Source organism: Schistocerca americana, chromosome 7, assembly GCF_021461395.2.
Source record: "Schistocerca americana isolate TAMUIC-IGC-003095 chromosome 7, iqSchAmer2.1, whole genome shotgun sequence".
Taxonomy (NCBI): domain Eukaryota; kingdom Metazoa; phylum Arthropoda; class Insecta; order Orthoptera; family Acrididae; genus Schistocerca; species Schistocerca americana.
In genome coordinates, this window is record NC_060125.1 from 533861790 (window position 1) to 533883107 (window position 21318).

Here is a 21318-nt window from a genome sequence, read left to right on the forward strand (position 1 = left end):
ACCTTGCTCTCAGTACGAAGGAAAGTCGGACAACCAAGTTGAAAACGAGCCTCTTCACGTTTTCGCTATGGCTACTGTGAAGTGTGGTTGGTGCTTTACCATGCCCGACCTCGCAGTTTCTTAACCTGCCAGTAGAGGGCAGAGCACCTCAGAATTTCGAGAGCGATGGTAGCTCTCGGCCTTTACCAAACGGTAGAGTTGGGCAACACGATTCTTTTTCCCGATTCGATTCCTACGATTCAATCTCACATTGAGAATCGATTCTTACGATTCGTTCACGATTCTTTCACGATTCATTCTAGTCTGCGATGGCACGATTCTTACGGAATGCAAAAAGTTCTACATCTTACTCACAGGTGGCAGGACATTGGTGAAATTGCCAATGGGGTTAGAATCGAACTGTCATGATAAGATACGCCAGAAATAGTTTATTTATGAGAAAACATGCATATAACGTTACAAGTGTGATTCTCGATTTATACGTGTAATGCCTTGATTTGATTTGATTGCATCTATTGTTTTATTTCAGTATGCCAGGAAAGAGGAGTCGATTTGTGCGAGAGGTAGTGCAAAATTGCTTCCTTTATTCACACGCATCCTCCACTTGACTGCCATCTGGCGGTCGTAATCATTCGGCACGACTCGGCATGATTCGGAAGTTGCCTTCGAAGCATAGCGTACTAAGAATCGATGAATCGTTGGAACTTGGAATCGTCACGACTCGGAAACACGCAATCGTTCTTACGATTCTTTTGAACGACGATTCGTCCGTATCACGATTCGATTCTTACGATTCTTTATTTAGAGTCGTTCAAATGAGCGACTCATTCACGAATCGCCACAACTCTACCAAACGGTACTGGGTGGAGTCTTCATAACAGTTTGGACCATAGTTGTGCTCAAGGACCGTAGTTGGAGAATTTACGGTAGTCGAAGTTCGAAATGACAGTCCAAGTAAAATCGGCAGCTGTGATACAGCAACATCGCTCATTACAATCCGAGGGCAATTAACGAACTTTAGCCATAGTGCGCCATAAAATCGTTTGATGTTAGAGACTGGCAAACACGCAATTTGTGCGATTACGGTGGAGAGAGACAGATAACAAATAACTCAATGCAGATGTTTGTAGTTTGTTTTTGCGGAGACTAAGCACCCGGAACAATACAATTCGTGAGGCAGTGCTGATATTTTTTTTTGTAATAGCTATTTCTAAACTCACGCAGGTTTATTTGAGGGCGTCACGGAAGTGCTGAAAAATCTGAACGGGAAAACGCATGAAAACAGATGCCTGCTATCCCACAGAAACCTTGTTACAAAGTTTCAAGAACCAGTATTAAGTGAAGAATCTAAAGATATTCGTCAGGCCCCTATGTATCTTAAAGTTTGTGAAGACAAGATTACAGGGTGCACAGATGCATTTAAGCATTCTTCCGCGCTCCATACGCGATTAGAATATGAAGAAACCAGAAATGTGGTTCAGTGCTCTCTGCCATGCACTTTCTATTGGTTTACAGAGTAAGTATGTAAACGCAGACGTAGATATCGTGTGACCCCGTCACTATACACACAACCTGCAGGCCTTTTGTATGACTGCAGTTCTTGTTGTTATGATACAGCTATCGAATATCTGTAACAGGAATAGGTACCGGTACTCTACCTGCTAGTTCGGCTTGAAAAGTAGGTATTGCAGTGTGATTCTAAGGGTTGTTAATTTAAGTGAAATTCACTTACAGTGAATTTCAATTTGGAGGAGGGGGGGGGGGATGAGGATCACAGTCAAAGAATAGTAGAGTAGAATCTTACACTTGACTTAAATTACACGGGTTTTAACAGGATAAAAAAGGGAGATGCAGACTCTAACTGTATTGGAACCACTACCATGACAATTTTATACGTTAATCGCTTTAAATAGGCTTTGGACATTTAAAAAAAAAAAAATTAGTACCTAGTCGTCTGAGGGAAGATCTATACACAATATAAAGCGCGATGGTTGGCAACGTGGCTCATTTTAGATAGCCCATGAATGATGGTGTATCTCTCCCTAAACCAAATTAGCAAGGCTGTATGTTAGGTGAAGCATATAAGTTCCAAATGTATATGTTGTTTTGCTGCTTTGTTGCAAATGGTAAAAGTTGTGTGACGTAACAAGATCGGCCTATAATTGCGTGTCTGATGGGGGTTTCAGAGATGCTGTAATGAGATCGCTTTTTGTTTCCGAGTTTTGAACCGTTCTTATATGCATATCAGATATTGAGAAGATTTTTCGCTATGTCAGGGTTTTCGTACGGTGGCGTGTGGTATTCGAACGTTTGTGGCGACTGATGATTTTTGTGGTGAGTAGGTTTATTGGTAACAAACCATATCAGTAGCGTTACAGTTCGTTAACTCATAGTTGATCTATCAGCGTCGTACTTTCCTATCCTTAAATCGTTAGAAGTCATAAGACAGCAGAAGGCTTCCACCGGTAGACATTATTTTTGGTCGCAGCCAACATTGCCCAGCTGACTGTTGTGTGACGTAGCAATTGTTGACTGCTGTGTTACTGTGTTGTACGGTACTGTACTCAGTTTCGTAGGTCCTGTTTCATGGTAATGAGTACGTAATTGTTGCGGTTTGGATCATTATTAAAAATTTTGCACATAAAACTATTGCAGTTTTGATTGCGAGCAACATTTCGGTGAACTTTATTTTCGTGCATGACATCTGCTTTCTCGGAAGCATGAACTACAGATTAAGGGGCCTACTGATGAACTGGGCAGGGGCAGTAGAGATTGTTCCACCCGCACGGCTCCTCATTCGGGCACTGTGTAAAACGGAGATCGGACTTGCTTCCTCCGCACCACGTAGTCCCTTCAGGTATCGTCCAGCTCATAGCTAATTATAGTTGGTGATACGGGGAGGATACATTAAACAACTTCATATCTATGTTCTAGCACTGACATTTTTATGTAACTTGGGTGCTGTTTGTTTGTTTGTATTGTCCAGTTGGAGCCTTCGGTCGTGCTCTGTTAAAACTTAAGTTGCGGCTTACGTTTCAGATTCACACTGTCACCAAAGGAAACAAGCCATTTGCCATGATGACAGGAAGAAGTCCTTACCACATTGTTAAAAGTTCCTCACAACATTTACCAGAAGTTGAGAAAGACATAAAGACTTCCCAAACTAGCATATGCACTACCAGCTGTATTCTTAGCTTTAATGACCAATGAGTTAATAATAAAAGGAGCATCTAACTCCTCAATGGAATATTTTGCGTTATTGTATATTGTGTGAAAATGCCAAACATTCTAAGTGAATCAAATCTGGACTTTAAATAAGCATATTTTGACACTAATGTGATAAGAAGGCTCGCATCTGGATAAAAAAAAACCACATGGTTATGTTACAGTTACATACAGCGTTCTGCTGTGAGAACTGAAGAAATGTCGGACAATGACCCTGGGGAATACATAAGCAGTGTGTGACCTGCTTCTCTTGTTGGAGTTGTTACCTCTCATTAACAGTGGTTATGTAAGTCCCAGTGTGAGACACTACTTCAAGGGAGCATCATAAGAATAGATGAACATGAGCACTTCGTGCCAGTGGCACTAATTCAGTAGGTGATGTTTGTGTGGCAAACTCATACCCAAATTTTCATTAGAAATCATAATTTTTTATACTTATAATTCAGCTCCTTTGTAGCTCATGAAAACAATGAATTCTATCAAATGTAGATGGTAAAATTATGTAAAAGGTGGATTGCTGCTCATCATACAGTGGAGATGTTGAGTCACAGACTGGCTTAAGAGTCTGGTCTCAGCAACCAGAGGCAATGGTCATGCACGCAGGTGTGTGTGTGTGTTTGTCCAATTAAGAAAAAGGCCTTTTGGCTGGAAGCTTACATGTTTTGAGTCTTTTTGTTGTGCCTGTCTGTGAGTCAACATCTCAGCTATATGGTGAACAGCAATCTATCCTTTTTATAATATTTTCATAATTTTGTCATTATTCCGTCCTGGATTTTCCATTGTTTGGAGTATTGATGATACAAAGAGTTCAGATGTTGTTAACATCAAAGTTGTGAAAGAAAACCTTAAAACAATATTTTTGACACAGGTTATGTTAAGGGTTACACAATTGGGTCACATTGCAATTGTTTTAGTTTACATATCATATAGGAACCAAAACACTCGAAGGAAATTTCTTTTATTTAAAACAGATTTTTCTGAATTTAATACCTTGCACTTTAAATTTTGTAATGAAAAATGCACCAAAGATGGTGTGAATGTAGACATCAGGCTGTGCAACAGTGTATTACTGCAGTCTTTTTTTCGGATTTACATGCATTGGCTCTACCAATTCACAACTAAATTATCACCTTCAAACCCATCTGTGGCAGTATAAGCTCTTTGTGAATACAGGCTCTCCCGACATGCACTGTTGGTGGAAATCTCGGGTTTCCATACGGGTGGCAGTTTTAAAGTAGGATGAAGTTTCAGTGAGTGTCTTCTGGCAAAGACATTGAGTGTGACACCCATTGAAATGTCATGGTATATTAACACTGCCAGACGGCTGGAAGCCCAATTGCTTTTTACTTGCAGTATCAACTATTCTCTGCAGTTCACTACAATTCATTTCAATTCAATCACTGCTTGTGGTCCTGAATTGTAAGCCATTTCCAGCACAGTATAACAGCAATGCATTCAAAAATCTACATATTTCCATCATTGCATATTATTAGGTTTTATATCTATATCATTATCAAACTTGTGATATTGTGCTAGCTCATAATTCAAAGTTTAGTCCATTACAGTTATATGTTTGATGTTAGACCTATGTGGCATCTTTTCAGGTGTATTTTCCTGGAAAAGCTTGGACGTACATTTATCTTATGTATATTGGCAACTTATGGTCATAAAACAAGCATTATGATTGATGGTTCTTGATTCCCTGTCTCAGAACTCAGTCACATTAGTTTTTTTGACTCAAGACGAATATCCTATATAATTGACATAACAGTAATGGCTGCTGTGACATCACATTTTGTTGTGTATATTCAGTTCTTCAGTTGAGGAAGCCTACAAATGTGAAGGCAATATAACTTGGTTGTTGTGACAGACTGATCTGTAGCGTTGCCTGAGGTCTTGGTTAGGTTGAAAGGTAACAGTTTGGTTTTGAGTTGGTAATTGAAAAAATATGAAACTAAAAAGTATGGTTGGGGTGACTGACTGATCTGTAGCATAGAACGTTTGAAAAAATCACCACTGATATTACGTTATTGGAGTCTTCAAGTTGTTTACAGCATTTGTCGTGTTTTCTATGTCACTAGTCAAAGGTGAGAACTCATATGAGATACAGATATTCTTCTTTATCCATCTCTTCCCTTTATAGAAATGATGGTAAAGCACTATGTTATAGAACTGTAGCTGTACACATTGGAGTAGGGATGTAGAAGTTCCAAAACAAATTTGTATGGCATGTCGAGCGTACATATTGTCTGCACAGAATTCTGTATTGCATGTGCAATATATTATTTCTTGCACATATTTCGCAACAGAATCATATTAATATAACTGAGCTGTAAAATTAATGCATTATGTAATTTTGAAGTAGAAATGGTGTGTGTATCATGTCCAATCATAACATATTCAGCATGCACTTTATTTATGAATTTTTTTTTCTAGAGACCCTTTCCTCTTGTTTATCACGGGGTGAAACCCTTGAGTCTGAAAGCTATAGCTGAAATGGTCTAAGAAGATCCCTGACAGCTCACAGCGCTCTTGCCAGCATTCAGCGCGAAGTGATAATTGCTGCAGGCAAAAACGGGTAGCGTTCTACACAGCTGTGGCAAAATCGCGGCATGTGATTCGTTGAGGTAGGTCTGTGAAGCTGCTGCACCCAGCTCACTGCAGCTGTCAGGGATCATCTTATGCCAACTTGTCTATAATGTATTGTCATCTTTTGCTTATTCTGTAGCTGTTACTGTTTATTACATTATTCAACCTGTATTTTGTTCAGAGGCAAATCGAGTAAGGTATGAATTTTGGACTAGATTTAGAGCAAATATTTGCTGTTTGTTTAGCTAATAGTGATGACCATTGTGTGTTTGTAACAGCCTATGCAGCATGCAGTGGCCAGAAATGATGTTAAGACCATTCTCTTGTCAAATAAGGGAAGTGGTGCTGGACAACCTAAAAGAAGCTAGAAACGTCAAGAATTTCTGGTTTCACAAGATTTGCTCCGGTGAGTCTGAAAATAAATAAAGATCTGTCTTTGTCTCTATCATCATGAATTGAATGATGGTCATTATATTTAAGTGAACTTGGTGATGAAACATTTGATCAAAACACTGTTTCTTAAACTATCACTGCCATTAGACCTAAGTTTCTGTCACAACTGAAAGTGACAGTATTATGAAAAAGATAAATAGGTACTCACCACATAGAGATGTTTAGTTGCAGGCAGGCACAACAAAAAGACTGTTAAAATGTGAGATTTTGGCCAAAAGGTCTTCTTCTAAAGTAGACAACACATATATCCATGCAAGCACAACTCACACACACGTGACCACTGTATGTCAGTGGTCAATGTGTGTGTGAGTTGTGAATGTGTGTGTGTTTTGTTTACATTAGGGGGGGGGCCATTTGTTTGACTGAACGCTCAGATATTTAGCAGTTTTTTTGTCATGTCTGTCTGCTACTCAAACATCTCCTCTTTATGGTGAGTAGCAGTCTATCCTTTTCATAATGTTGTCATTACTTTCAGTTGAGGCAGTCACTTATCCTCCTTAATGTATGCAACTTATCACAATGGTTGCAATTGCAATTTATATATTTTCTGTGTGAATACTGATCAGCTAACATAACAATTTGCTTGTCTGTATTACATTTTTGTCGAAGCTGTGGAGGCAATTACTTTTTGAGTAGGAATGGCTGATAGTATTAATAATGTTAGGATAAACGTAGTCACTTCATAATTTCCCTTTTTATTTATTAAAAGTAGACTTTCTGGCAACATATAAACTGTAAAAGATAACAAAACAGCTTCACTTGTCTGAAATCTGGTAGTTGTGGCCTTCCCTTGCACCCACTTTTGATACTAAAGGTTACACAGCTGTTACATGCTGTAATGCAGCAAGGTATTCTATGTTCTGCATTTTTCTTGTATCGCATCTTATCCCATAAGTTTCCTTGCATAATATTTTGTGTGTGTGTGGGGGGATCTTTCCCTTTCTTTTTGCTGTTTCTTAGTGATTTATAATTATTTTGCCTCAGTCATTAAGAACAGGTTCAAATAAATACTATGCTTGTTAAATGAATGTTAATTGCATGTGATTCATACTGTAACTAAAGAAATAAAGAAAACTTGGTTTGTTTTAAGTGCAGTTGTAGATAAACAGTCCCTATAGTTCCATAGGTGCTATGTCTAGAATTACTCGTGCTATAGGTGTTGCATTGCTTATGCATTAATTTCAACTTGAACATTGTGATCCATTTCAATTGATGTTCTTTGGGTCCACTGAAATATTAAGCTAAAGCCACTCTCTTTTTTATTTAGCATAAGGTTCCAGTTGTGTAACATGGTGTTGTGGATGACAGTGGTGAGTGTTTACTAGAGCACAGTGATATGTTTGTGGATGAAATGCAGGAAGACAGTGAAGACTGCTATTGATACATAGGCTTCTCTCAAAAACATACTAAATAGGCCATTATGATGGTCCAGTTCAACAGGTTGATCATCCTCATGCTAACACATAGCCTACTCCTTCTGAGTAGCACCAAGGAGTCTGCCAAGCTTAATGTCTGTCATAAGGACCACCTTTGAACTCCATCATTTGTCGTCCTTTTCCCACAGCAATACTGGCAGTGAAAATGTTTCAGTGCCAGGATTCAACCTGAGAAGGAAAGGAGGGAGACACTACTGTAGAAGCAGAAGGATGGAGGATTGGGAATAGGGGATAGACAGCAGGAGAGATAGTTGTAGAGACTAGAGGAGACTGAGCCAATGGGGTGTGTGGAATGAGATATATGGTGCAATGAAAGGTGTGGATAACAGATAGGATTAAAGTATGTTGTGTTAATAAGAGAGAGAGAGCCCTGCATAATCCAGAGAACAAGCAATAGTCAAGATTTGAAACTTGATTACCAGCAGCATTGTTGAATCCTCCATTCAGACATTTAAAAAAAAGCAATACCCAATTACTATGCTCAACAATAAAACACTCCAAGAATAAAGCAAAAACTCTTTGGAACATGCTTAAAAAAGGAACAAACAAAACTAGTCATCGAAATGAAAATGAGCTCCCGAAAATAGTTCTGGGTTCTGGAAGAAATGGTGATGCTTTCAAGTTTTGGCCACTAGATTCAGTGATTATGTGCTTACTGTCATTGCAAACACTTCATAGAGTAATAAACAACTAAGTACAGATGTGTTTAGATTTATTTGTGCTGACACTGCTTGCAATACAAACAAACATTAGTTTCAAAAAATACAACCCCAAAGTAGAATTCATCAGCTCACTGCATAGAGTAATAAACAACCAAATACAGATGTGTTTAGATTTAATCGTGCAAACACTGCATACAATATGTACATTACTCTCAAAAAATGCATCCTCTAAATGAATAGAATTCATCAGCTCATTAAAAATTAGTGATTTTTCTCTCTAAATTGGTGTTTCTAATAGAGCACTAAGATCTTGTGCTGACTTGATAGGATTATCCTGAAGGTATCTTTGTAATTAATCAATGACTTGGGAGATATTTGCTGCTAGACTTAATGAAAATATGCTGTAATAATACTCATCTTAAGCCGGCCGGTGTGGCCAAGCGGTTCTAGGGTCTTCAGTCTGGAACCGCGCGACAGCTACGGTTGCAGGTTTGAATCCTGCCTTGGGGATGGATGTGTGTCATGTCCTTAAGTTAGTTAGATTTAAGTACTTCTAAGTTCTAGGGGACCGATGACCTCAGATGTTAAGTCCCATAGTGCTCAGAGCCATTTGAACCAATACCCATCTTCAAAAATGGAGATATGCAAACCACCACTAGTGACAGACCTATATCACTCCTTCCAGTCTTCTTAGCAGTATTTGAGGAAGTAGCCTATGATAGAATAATGACTCAATTATGGACCAGAAATTGTTAACTGCCTTTAATTTGTTTTTCATAAAGAATTCTCCACACACAGCAAATACAACCCTAAACAAACAAAGTGCAAGCAGAGCTAAACAAGAAAAATGATTATCCTGTCAGTATATTATGGGAACTTACCAAAGCCTCTGATATCATGAATCAAAAAATTATACTTAGTGAGAATCAAACAATGGAAAGTATAGGTTGGAATTTCAACACTGTTATGAAAAGGATAGGTTACAACTCATTGTAAAGATGACATGTTGAGTTTCAGACAGTCACAACAAAAAGACTGTTGCACATTGAGCTTTCAGTCAAAGCCTTCTTCAGAAAGGAAAAAACACATGCAGTCACTTAAGCAAGCACACCTCACGTGCACATGACTGCAATCTTCTGGCTGCTCCGGTCAAAATGCAACTGGAAGCAGCAATCACGAGTGGGGCCGGGAAGAGGGTGGGATAGCAGGGTGTGAGGAGGGGGTGGGGGGGGGGGGGGGAGTAATCATCACTGCTGTACAGAGTGTGCCGGGACTAAGTGGTGGCAGAACAAGACTGCCAGGTGCAGAACTGGGAGGGTGGGGGTGGGGAATGAGGAGCAGAGAAGGGGAAAAGTCCAGAAGATGTACTGACTTAGAGCAGCATACAGTGAAGGCGAGCAGACTGCATTGGGAGGAGGTTATAGGACAGAGGGGGTGGAAACTTGGGTGGAAGGTGTGGGGATGGTGGCTTACTGTAGGTTGAGCCGGGATGATTTCGTGAGTGGAAATATGATGTAAGGATAGCACCTCATCTCTGCAGTTCAGAGAAGCTCATGGTGGGAGGGATCCAGATGGCCCAGGTTATGAAGCAGTCTTTGAAATGAAGCTCGTTATGTTCAACTCCATGTTGTGCTACAGGGTGATCCACTTTGATCTTGGCCACCGTTTGGCAGTGGCCATTCATCCTTGTGGACAGCTGTTTGCTAGATATACCAATATAAAAAGTTGTACAGTGACTTCAGCACAGCTGGTCTGTGACATGGCTTCATTCACAAGTGACCCGGCCTCTGCTGGGATAGGATAAGCCTGTGACAGGACTGGAATAGTAAGTGTTGGGTGGGTGGATTTGTCAGGTCTTCCACCAGTGTCTTTCACAGAGATATGACCCCTGTGGCAAGTGGTTGGGATTGGGAATGACATAGGGATGGACTAGGAAGTTGTGGCGGTTTGGCGGGTTACAGAAAACCACTTTAAGGGCTGTGTGAAGGATCTTGGGTAGGATGACCCTCATTTCAGGGCTGGTCATAGATCTATTGGATGAAAGATAATCTATCATCATGCCCTGAAATGAGGGACATCTTACCTAAGCTCCTTCCCAACCCTCTTAAAGTGGTGTTCTGTCACCACCCGTCCTCCACAACATCCTAGTTCATCCCTAGATCTCCCAATCCCAACCCATTGCCACAGGAATCATTGCCCTGTGGGATACCCAGGTGCAAGACCTGCCCAATCCACCCACATAGCACTTGCTATTACAATCCTGTCACAGGGTTATTGTACCCTGTCAGAGGTTGAACCACCTGTGCTAAGAGCTGCTTAAATCATTTCACAGCTTTTTATGTTGGTATGACTACCAGCCAACTGTCCACAAGGATGAATGGCCACTGCCAAACTGTGGCCAACAACAAGGTGGATCACCATGTGGCACAACGTACAGTTGAACTTTGTGTACCTCTATCGGTTTTCTCTTGTATTCCAGTCTCGTATTGTTCGTGGAAAGAAAGATTGTCGGTATACCTCTGTGTGGGCTCTAATCTCTCTGATTTTATCCTCACGGTCTCTTCGTGAGATATACGTAGGAGGGAGCAATATACTGCTTGACTCCTCGGTGAAGGTATGTTCTCAAAACTTTAACAAAAGCCCGTACCGAGCCACTAAGCGTCTCTCCTGCAAAGTCTTCCACTGGAGTTTATTTATCATCTCCGTAATGCTTTCGCAATTACTAAATGATCCTGTAACGAAGTGTGCTGCTCTCCATTGGATCTTCTCTATCTCTTCTATCAACCCTATCTGGTACGGATCCCACACTGCTGAGCAATATTCAAGCAGTGGGCGAATAAGTGTACTGTAACCTACTTCCTTTGTTTTCGAATTGCATTTCCTTAGGATTCTTCCATTGAATCTCAGTCTAGCATCTGCTTTACCGACGATCAACTTTATATGATCATTCCATTTTAAATCACTCCTAATGCCTACTTCCAGATAATTTAAGGAATTAACTGCTTCCAGTTGCTGACCTGCTGTAGTGTAACTATATGATAAAGGATCTTTCTTTCTATGTATTCGCAGCACATTACTCTTGTCTACATTGAGATTCAGTTGCCATTCCCTGCACCATGCATCAATTCGTTGCAGATCCTCCTGCATTTCAATACAATTTTCCATTGTTACAACTTCTCGATATACTACAGCATCATCCGCAAAAAGCCTCAGTGAACTTCTGATGTTATCCACAAGGTCATTTATATATATTGTGAATAGCAACGGTCCTACGACACTCCCCTGCGGCACACGCAAAATCACTCTTACTTCGGAAGACTTCTCTTCATTGAGAATGATATGCTGTGTTCTGTTATCTAGGATCTCTTCAATCCAATCACACAGTTGGTCTGGTAGTCCATACGCTCTTACTTTGTTCATTAAATTACTGTGGGGAACTGTATCAAACGCCTTGTGGAAGTCAAGAAACACGACATCTACCTGGGAACCCGTGTCTATGGCCCTCTGAGTCTCGTGAACGAATAGTGCGAGCTGGGTTTCACACAATTGTCTTTTTCAAAACGCATGCTGATTCCTACAGAGTAAATTTCTAGTCTCCAGAAAAGTCATTATACTCGAACGTAATGCGTATTCCAAAATTCTACAACTCCGCCACACACTGTCAGGTGGCTTGCGGAGTATGGATGTAGATGTAGATGTAGATGAACGTAACATCCTTTATTTCAGTTGTTGCTTCACAACCCAGGCCATCTGGGTCCTCCCCTCCACCACGAGCCTTTCTGAACTTAATAGATGTGAGTTATCTTCACAGCACATTCTCTGCTCCTGAAATCACCCTGGCATCATCTTATGGTAACCTACTGCCTGTACACTCTCCACCCAATAGTTTCCACTGCTCTGTCCTATTGCCTCCTCTAAATTCACATTCCCTCACCCTCGTTGTGCACTGCTGTCTGCCAATGCAGCCACCTGTCTTTCCCTTACTCTGCTCCTTTCCTTTTCTGGTCCCTGTCCCCCCCCCCCCCCCTTCCCTTCCCCCTGTACCTGGCAGCCTTGTTCTGCCACTATCTAGCCCTGCCCACTCTGTCCAGCAGTGCTTATTTCTGTCCCTCACCTGTACCCTCCTGTACCTCCCCCTTCCGCACCTTAATCCTGATTGCTGCTTCCAGTCAACCCGACACAACTGCTTTCTGGCCAGAGCAGCTGGAAGGTTGCAGTCACGTGTGTCTGAGGTGTGCCTGCTTGTGTGACTGTGTCTGTATTTAACTTCCTGAAGAAGGTTTTGGCCAAAAGCTCAAGGTGTGACAGTTGTTTTGTTCTGCCAGTCTGTAGCTCAACATGTCATCTTTACAGTGAGTAGCAGTCTGTCCTTTTCATATATTGTTATAAATATACTTAGAAAAGTGTTTTGTCATAAATGGCAACTGTCTCACCTGGTTGGTATCTTAGCTCCGTAACAGACAGCAGAAGATCTCATTAACAGACTGGATGGAGGAACATAATGTGTGGAGTGCCAGAGGGGTCATTATAGGCCCATTCTTGTTTCTCACCTACATAAAATGACCTTACAATGACTTTAAAGGGCAATTAAAAAATGTAATGTTTCTGATGACACAAACATACTAATCAAGAGTATAAATTCAGCCATGGCAGACACAGCTCAGGTCTACAAGGTCTACAATTGGTTTACACCAAACAGTTTAATTTTTTGTTTCACAAAGACTAATTCTATTCCAAACAACCAAACGACCATCTTGTACCAGAATTAGATGTTAATAGTCATACGCTGAATGATGCACACTGTGTTTCTCAGGGTTCTCCTCGATAACAAGATAAAAATGGAGTAAACATGTAGATATGTTAATGAAAAAGCTCAGTCTATCACCTGCCTCTGTGGCCCAGGTTGCTAACGCACACTTGTGTGGTGGCACTTGACCTGGGGGTAAGCTGGTTCAAATCCTGGTGGTGGAAAAAAAAATTTCACTGCCAGTGTTTGCATAAAGTTCATGATCGCCATATTTTGTGCCAACATTCTGGTTTAAATATCAGGCCTCTCCACACTCTCTCATGAAATGAGGGTATGTGACTCTGTTGGTGGTGATCCATCCATCCAATGACAACGTTAAGTTTGGCAGCCCCTATGGAGCTATTCGTGAGGAGTAGGCTATGTGCCGGCACCTGGTTTCGCCCTGTCCCTTCTCTCATCATCATCAGCCAACACAAACAGTATACTACACCCACACACACACAAAGTACATACATGTAGTATTACAAATAGTGTGTACTGGAGCATGTTGTAAATAATGAAACAAAACAAAAAAAAACTCAGTTTAGTGTATTATTCCCTTAGAAACATCTCTCATTCAGTTGACCTGAAAAGAAAAAGGCTTATTTTGCATATTTTCACACCATGTTTTACGGGATTATCTTATGAGCTAATGTACCTAAAGTAAATAAAGTGTTTGTACAGCAGAAGTGAGCAGTAAGAAAAACATTATACAAAACAGATAACTGTAAATCCTGCAGAAGCTTTTCTAAGGATCTTGGAATTCTTATGCTTCCTTTTGATACATTTACTTTCAATAATTTTTGTTGCTTATAATAAAGACCATTTTCAACTAAACTGTGATATATACACACACAATACAAGACACAAAAATAATTTTCATGTAGACTTTGGTGTCCTTTTCCAGGGTTCAAAAGGGTGTATGTACCAGGAGATTATAATTAAAGTGCAACTACTCATGGAGGTCCAGTGTGGACTGTACTTATCATATGGCAACATAACTTGGTAAATTTTCTAATGTGTTAATGCAAAACTGATTTACAGTGGAAAAAAATTAGTTCCAATTTTGGCCACCAGGTGCCAATCTGATGCTGTGAATGCAAGAAAGACTTATAAAAATGTTTCCGTACGTGATGGATTAGGTATGTAGGCAGGAAAGGTCAAACAAGTGAGAAGGGAATAATGTTGATTTTATTATTAGCCACTGCTTACACAATTTGTTCAGTATGAAAACTGGAGCCATCGAAGAGATGCTAGGACGCCTTCCTCTTCTAGGTGCCCCACCAAGCTTACCCATGTTTTAGAATTTCATTATCATCTTTAAACCACATAATGACATAGGGCCTCTCCTCAGATGTTTCAGTCGGCAGTATTTTCTCAGTGCAGCACTGTAATTGCCACTGTTCACAAATAACAGTTTCACTAACAGTGCACAATCTCTCTTTTCGATAGCCATACTGTTCACTCACGTTGTTGCTTGGAAAATGACTGCGTGGATATCGTACCATCATACAAACAGTGTACAGTGTTATATTTGCATCTGGTGCCCAAAATGGGAACTAATTTTTTTGCAGGGCAAATCAGTTCCACATTAACGCATTAGCATATCTACCAAGTTTTGCTGCTATACGATTATTGCAGCCCACACTGGACCACGATTATTGCAGCCCACACTGGACCACCATTAGTTGCTGCACTTTAGTCATAGTCATCTGGTGCTTTGGTAATAAGATATTCACCAATGTCCCATCTGAGTTAAGCAAGAAATTGGTTATCCCTACCAGTTCAAAAGAAAGTTAAAAACACACTTCTTAGCCACTCTTTCTAAAAATTACCTGAATATCTAGATTCAGTGATTGAAAACCTCTGATAGCTAGATGGCACATTGCAGTGTGTATTGTAAAGATGTATGGTAAGTAATAATGTTTAAGTGATAATGTATGAGATATATAGCTGAGTTGGTGCAAGTTGGCCCCTGACAGTTGGGCTGGACACAGCAGCTTTTCAAGCCAATGTCAGCCAGTCACATAACACAATTTTGTAAATGTCTCTATGGCAATGCCTCATTGTTGTCACAGCTCTGTAGATAGCTACTGTTTTCACCTCCAGCCATTAGCGCTTCATAGATGAAAGTTGACTATAGCCCTAAGAGCTGTCAGGAATCTTCTAACACTGTCTGTACTATAGGACTCATTATTTAAAGATGTAAGTATATTTTCCTTGAAAAATACACTTGTAATTAAGTAAATATTAAGCTTCTAATAGTAGACGAACAGCAGCTATATAGTGATGCTGAGGAGGTAGCAGCTTGTTTCAAAGAAGCAGCTGTCTTATTATTTTACTCGTTAAATTTCGATTGCACAGGTATGAATGGTACCAAGCAGTATAGTGATAATTACTGTTAATACACTGTACAGATTATGTTTCTGTGATGTCTTTGTCTTATGTTAATGTTTGTCTTGAATCACTTCACATTCCTGAAGATGCTCCTTCTTGGTGGAATCTGGGGAACACAATGAATGGTGAATGAAAGAGTTTCCATCTGCACTGTCAAGTGAAGCTGGTATCTGAGAGGAGACTGCAAATAGCACAAGTTGTGTAGTAACCAAAAAAGTCAGTCACATTATATTTTACCATGTGCTCTAGATCTGGGCTCTGGATTCATCTTTTGGTGACAGAATTATGCTGATTATTTCTGAGTGTGGATAGTTTGCTCTTGGTTTTATCTATATACCTGTAGAATTTTGTTCCATGGAGGCCCTGCATTTGATGGAATAGGAAATGTCAGTGTCAAGTGACAGGTCTGAAAAAATGTATGGTGACAGTTGCATGACACATGTCCTGCTCATGAGTCTACCAAGGTCCATTCATTTCGTATGACATCCAAATGAAACAGACAAGTTATAACACTATCCTTTACACAACACTTCTCTACAGGTTGTATGAGCTGTTATTCTACAAAAAAAGTTAGATTGTTATCATTTTGCTAATGGTTAATCAGGCAATCAGACTCAAAGATAATTAATTCTCTCCAAAACATACTGTACTTAGTGTGCAAAAAAATTGTTTTTGTTAGATCACACAAATCTGTAATTACACATTGTAGTGAGGTAAACTTATGGCCACCAGTCTCATATCAGACTTACTTTTTAATGAATAAAGAAATTGCACAATTGAACCCAATTGACTGATTAAGTGTATGCACACGTAGATACTGGATCATGTCATTTACAATGCTAAACAAAGCGTTACATTGCTTGGAGGTGATGGTGCAAAGATCTTTATTGATATCATGAAATATAATGAAGTTTCAGTCTCAGTGCTTACATGGCTCGCACATGGCTTTTCTTCTTATAAACAGTTGCCATGGAGCACTGTTTATGTATTCCACATCTTTAATTTTATGGAGTTTCCATGGAGCCTCCATATACGATCAGAGATGTGTTCACTATGATGGCTGACTACTGACTGGTGCTTTGTCCTCATTTGGTGTACTCTCTGCACGCCTTCCACATTTCACATTGCTCATTTCTGTCTCTCTAACTCAGAGGTACTTCCCTTCAGTTTTTCTGTCCTATCTTTACAATTCTATCGACCTTATACATAGATCAACCCATACAGTATTTTCACAGATTGCTTTGCATGTATAGAAATGGTTTGTAATGTGGAACAAAAGTAATGATATATACACAGATATAAGTAAAATATTATCTACTAGTGATTTAAAATTATGGATGACATAAAGTGTTGGTGTTACAAAGTAACTAATATTTTCTGTTTCTGTTTTTAACAGTTTCATCAATGAAAGGTGCTTATGCAAAATTATTTTAGGATGATTATCAGGCATATTGCATAATGTATTATAGAAACATAGGAAACCACTTCTGCCACCATTTTTACAATTTTATAATTTTAGTATTCAGGTGGGTGATACTTATTTTCTAGTTCATGCTGTTCCAGAGCCATCTGTAGTTCTAGTTCTTTCCCTTTGGGCAAGATGGCCTCTTGGTTTGCTTCTGGGTAGGCACAGATGGTATAGGCTATGTGCTAGGTAGCCCAATCATATGCCCGTTTTGCATGAACCATCCACTTGGACACACTTGTCTGTGCATGTTCGATCAGTCCAGAACGGACATGTAAGCTACGGCCTGGCTGCCTGATTCCCTGTGTGTCAGCCGTTTGCTTACCTGTTCCTGCAGGCGCCTTGCAGCCCACCAAAAGGCATATGAGCTGGAACAGCCTGCTCTGGTTGTTATAATATGTTCTTGCCAAGCAAAATAATTATCAATGCACTGCTGGAGTGAATGCTTATTTTATTTAGAGTGAACATAGGCAGAGCCCTTAACTGCTATGGACATCGACAGGAACACAGGTCTATGGAGGGGTCTCTCAGACTGCATTTTTATTTTTTGTGTACAAAACCAGTGTTTTGATGAATATTTTTTTCCTTGACTTCCTGTCATTCATTACACTTCTGAGAAGTAGACTTTGTGGAAATTTGGATGTTTTTAAACAGTGCAGGATTTTAAATGTTTAGACACAGCAGAATTTGTGGTATATTTTTAATTTTTGTGTTATGAAAATAACAATAGATAAATAACCTTAGACACAGCAGAATATGTGGTATCTTGTTAATTTGTGTGTTATGAAAATAACAGTAGGTAGTTAGCTCTACTCACTCACATATTATCATCAGAAGATAATATTACAGATTCACAACATACTAGTTGGAAAAATGCACTTCGTTTATGAGAAGTTTTATGCAAAGTCAGCTTTGTGTTTAGTGCTTCTTGTTTCAATGCAGAGTGACTATTGCACCCCATAATTCAAGAAAGAGAGAAACGTTGCCATATTTTATTTTCAAAATAACAAATACAAACTAATCATGTAGTCTTATGAGGCCCTGAGTCATATTTCAGTCATTTTCATTATGCTAGCAATTCACACAGACCTTCCTAGACCACTCCAAACAAATTGGAACGCCACACTGTTGATGTGGAAATCTTACGTTTCTCTTCGGACAAGGAGGGCAAAAGGCACATGTTTTTCCTTTTTCGAACTGTTCTTTCAGTATCTGAGGCTCATCTTGTATGTGAAGTATTCCTCTGATGTTGTCACTCAGTTCTCATGGCAAGCATCCAATAAAAAGCCTATGCTTCATATGAGGTTCAGAAAGATCTCTTGCTAGAATCTTCATGGAGATCAATCTCTTCTTTATTTCTGCCTTTGGATAATCTTGGTGTACACATAAGAATTCACACAACAAGCAACATCCACTAATGTGAAGAAAATGGCCTAAGGCCACTTCTCATGCAGTGACTTGATGAATAAGCTACAAAACTCTGGTCGAGACAGTCCACACCACCTTTTGTCATGTTATAAAACAGGATGAGCTCAGGTTTTCCTGATTCAGAATCATTGTTTACTGCATGGGTCATAGAAAAGATCAGGATTGCAGCTTTGGACTTCTTGGGCACAAAGGAAACCCGTGTCATGTCTTCCGTAAAACCATAAAAGTTCTCTTCATATCTTGTTTCTTATTAGGTACAAACTGCTGTGGTATCTCCTTTTTATTTATTTTCAGTGTATCAATATATTTGAGGCCTGTTTCGAAAGTTCATAGACTACTTCTACTGGTGAGTACCAGTTCCCCTGTAATATTTCTCTGTGTGTTTTCAATAGGTTTCATCAGTCGAACAACAGCCTATTGTGACCTCCCTCACAGTGTGAAAGTGTGTGATCATCACTGCCTTTGCCAGAAAAAAATGTACGCATTATACAAGTAATTTGTACGAGCATCAGTCAAGCACTGAATTTTCAAGCTGTATTTTGCCAGTTTGTTTGTCATAAATATTCAAAATCCACACCGTCCACAAAAAGTTACTAGCATTTCATCAACACACACTGTTGCACCTACAGAACAGCAAAGTTGACTGTTTTTGATGAAACACAGGAAGATTTGTGAAATTGCTGCTGACTTTTCTACTTCCTTTCACTCCTCCCAGCCATCTGGGTTCTCAAATAGTAATACAGACAATAAAAACAGTAATATTTCTTTATTAGCAGTGCATCCTAAAACACCTCTGCCTGCTCCGTCAGTTGCAAACAAACTGTAAACCGATTCATTCCCTGATTTGAAAATAGCTGAATACTCTAATAGATCAATAGTGCTTTCAGTTCAGTGACATTAACATCTTGTAGATAGGACAAGTGATCATTTGTGTACTGTACTCTAAACTTAGATATTTTCAGATTTGTCCACATAATGATTTAATCTCGAATATCTTGGGTAAAGAACAATTTCATTACCTCCAAAACAGCAGGGTTTTGTCTGAGACTTTTCGCCATCTGTTGCAGTCCATGAAGCTGCTAGACGATGTTGTCTTGCCTTTTCCTTACGTTAGGTGGCAGCGATGCTGTTTTCTCCAGCGAAAACATCTTCTCTTACCAAAGAAGTAACTTTCTCCATCATCATTTGCTGTCACATCTTTGTCACTTTGTGTTCTGCTCTGAATTAGTGTTGTGATCACTAAATATTGTGAAATCAGGATCATTATCACTGTTGCTTAAGTCTTCACCTGAGAATTCACTGGGATGTTCTTGAACATCCATATCTGTCGTACATGCACGTTGCATAGAAGGTCCAGCTGTCCCCGTCATAGAGAAAAAGTAGCATTCAACAGAACGATGACACGCAAACTCTATGGTACATCTGTGAACCCTCTCAAGGCCCATAAATACGACACAAAGAGCAGCAATAATGTGAAAGTTTTGGCACATGTAGCTTGCAGTCCCATAGGTAGGTACACAGAAGAGTTCGTTCCGCTTTGCAGGTGTGTGTGAAATATCGCGAGACAAAAAAATCATAGCGGTCTAAGAGACAGTCCATTGCAGTTAACAGTTAGGAGAGATATTATTTTTCACAGTACTAGGAGATTTTTCTATTTAGAATATTAATGACTTTTCGAGAGTTGTTACTGGAAAGGCCAACTTTCAAACAGATTTTTTTAAATATCCGGCAGCTTCTAAATTGTTTACTAAGGATACATTAAGAAGTTGCAAAAAAATTTTCTTGGGTTTTATGCTGCATCAATTTGCAGAGTGTGTCTGGTGAATATGGGAAGAGTTCATGCCTTCCAAAATGTTATGGACATGTTGAAAATTCACAAGGCAAGAAACCTGAGAGAAGTGTATTGCATTGACATGCTGTGAAAGAAAAGCTTTATATGCATAAAACTGAAAACGTGTTTCTAATACAGTTACTGTTTTCTAGCTAAGAAGTGGGACAGTTAAATCATAAATTCATAAAACAGTAATGCAAAAAGTAACTCTGTAGGAACTTGAAAAGATTAGGAAGACATGAAAATATTCAAGTAAGAGCCTGCTTTATGTTCACCTTACACTCCCTACATGGATCCATGCCCAAAAACTATTCTACAGATTATGTTATTTGAACTTTTGAATTCATTACATGTATATGACTGACATTTATGAAAATTTTGTGATGTACAAGCGTTGAGTGGCTTTCTGTTTCATAAAATGTTTGTTGTTTTTCAGAGTCTCCAAACAGAAATTTGCAGATCATCAGTAGCATATGACATTTCCCATATCTTATTTGGTTGGAAAAGGTTTTGCTGCGTCATCACATTAATCAGACTAGTCTGCAATGATTTGTAACACAGTAATAGATTGTAAGTGTGATACAGAATATTTATTTTAAAGCATATATCTGTTGAGAGCAGAGCCATTTGTACCATCTTTTCATACATTGATATTTCACAAGTATTTATTAACTTTGTTTTGCCATTAGTGTGTAGCATTTACCAAAGCTTTCACTGTAGGAGATTATTTTGTAGCTAGCTTTTAGATGAATTAAGCTTATTGATCAATTTTATATGATTGTTAGAAATGTATGTAGAATTAGGGCATTTGTTACAAGATGCTTTATTAAAATATAATTAAGTTATCCATGTCTGTCCTTGTTTGTATAATATATTTAAAACCCTATTTTAGTCAAGCATAAAGAAATGTTTCAAAAATGGAATCTAAACTCATATTGATTACAAACAATTCCACAAGTGAATATTTTGTATTGCAGGAGTAGGGTCAGATCTCTTTTTGACCATCCAGATTTAGGTTTTCCATCCTTTCAATTAATTGTTTAAGA

General features: G+C 39.2%; 1 protein-coding gene across 6 annotated transcripts; it reads left to right on the forward strand.

The window, feature by feature from the left end:
* The first annotated feature begins 1995 nt into the window (after positions 1–1995).
* On the forward strand, positions 1996–20986 carry LOC124622540. Of its 6 annotated transcripts, none has more exons than XR_006980644.1 (4): positions 1996–2334; positions 5662–5852; positions 6093–6220; positions 20709–20986. XR_006980644.1 is itself a non-coding variant. In XM_047148275.1 (3 exons), exons 1-3 carry the CDS (start codon positions 2721–2723, stop codon positions 20747–20749), a joined length of 306 nt encoding a protein of 101 aa, XP_047004231.1. In that variant the 5' UTR covers positions 2598–2720; the 3' UTR covers positions 20750–20986. The 6 variants fall into 6 exon arrangements, 1 of the variants encoding a protein (XP_047004231.1); XR_006980645.1 differs by lacking the exon at positions 5662–5852 and having other exon boundaries at positions 2032–2072; positions 2187–2334; XR_006980643.1 differs by lacking the exon at positions 5662–5852.
* Positions 20987–21318: the final 332 nt, after the last annotated feature.

Excerpts from the sequence above, each read along its gene's own strand:
- LOC124622540 (XM_047148275.1), top strand. The coding sequence starts at position 2,721 with ATGAACTACAGATTAAGGGGCCTACTGATGAACTGGGCAGGGGCAGTA. Across the intron at positions 2,858-6,092 it reads GCACCACGTAGTCCCTTCAG|CCTATGCAGCATGCAGTGGC; the intron begins GTATCGTCCAGC and ends TGTTTGTAACAG. Across the intron at positions 6,221-20,708 it reads GTTTCACAAGATTTGCTCCG|AGTCTCCAAACAGAAATTTG; the intron begins GTGAGTCTGAAA and ends GTTGTTTTTCAG.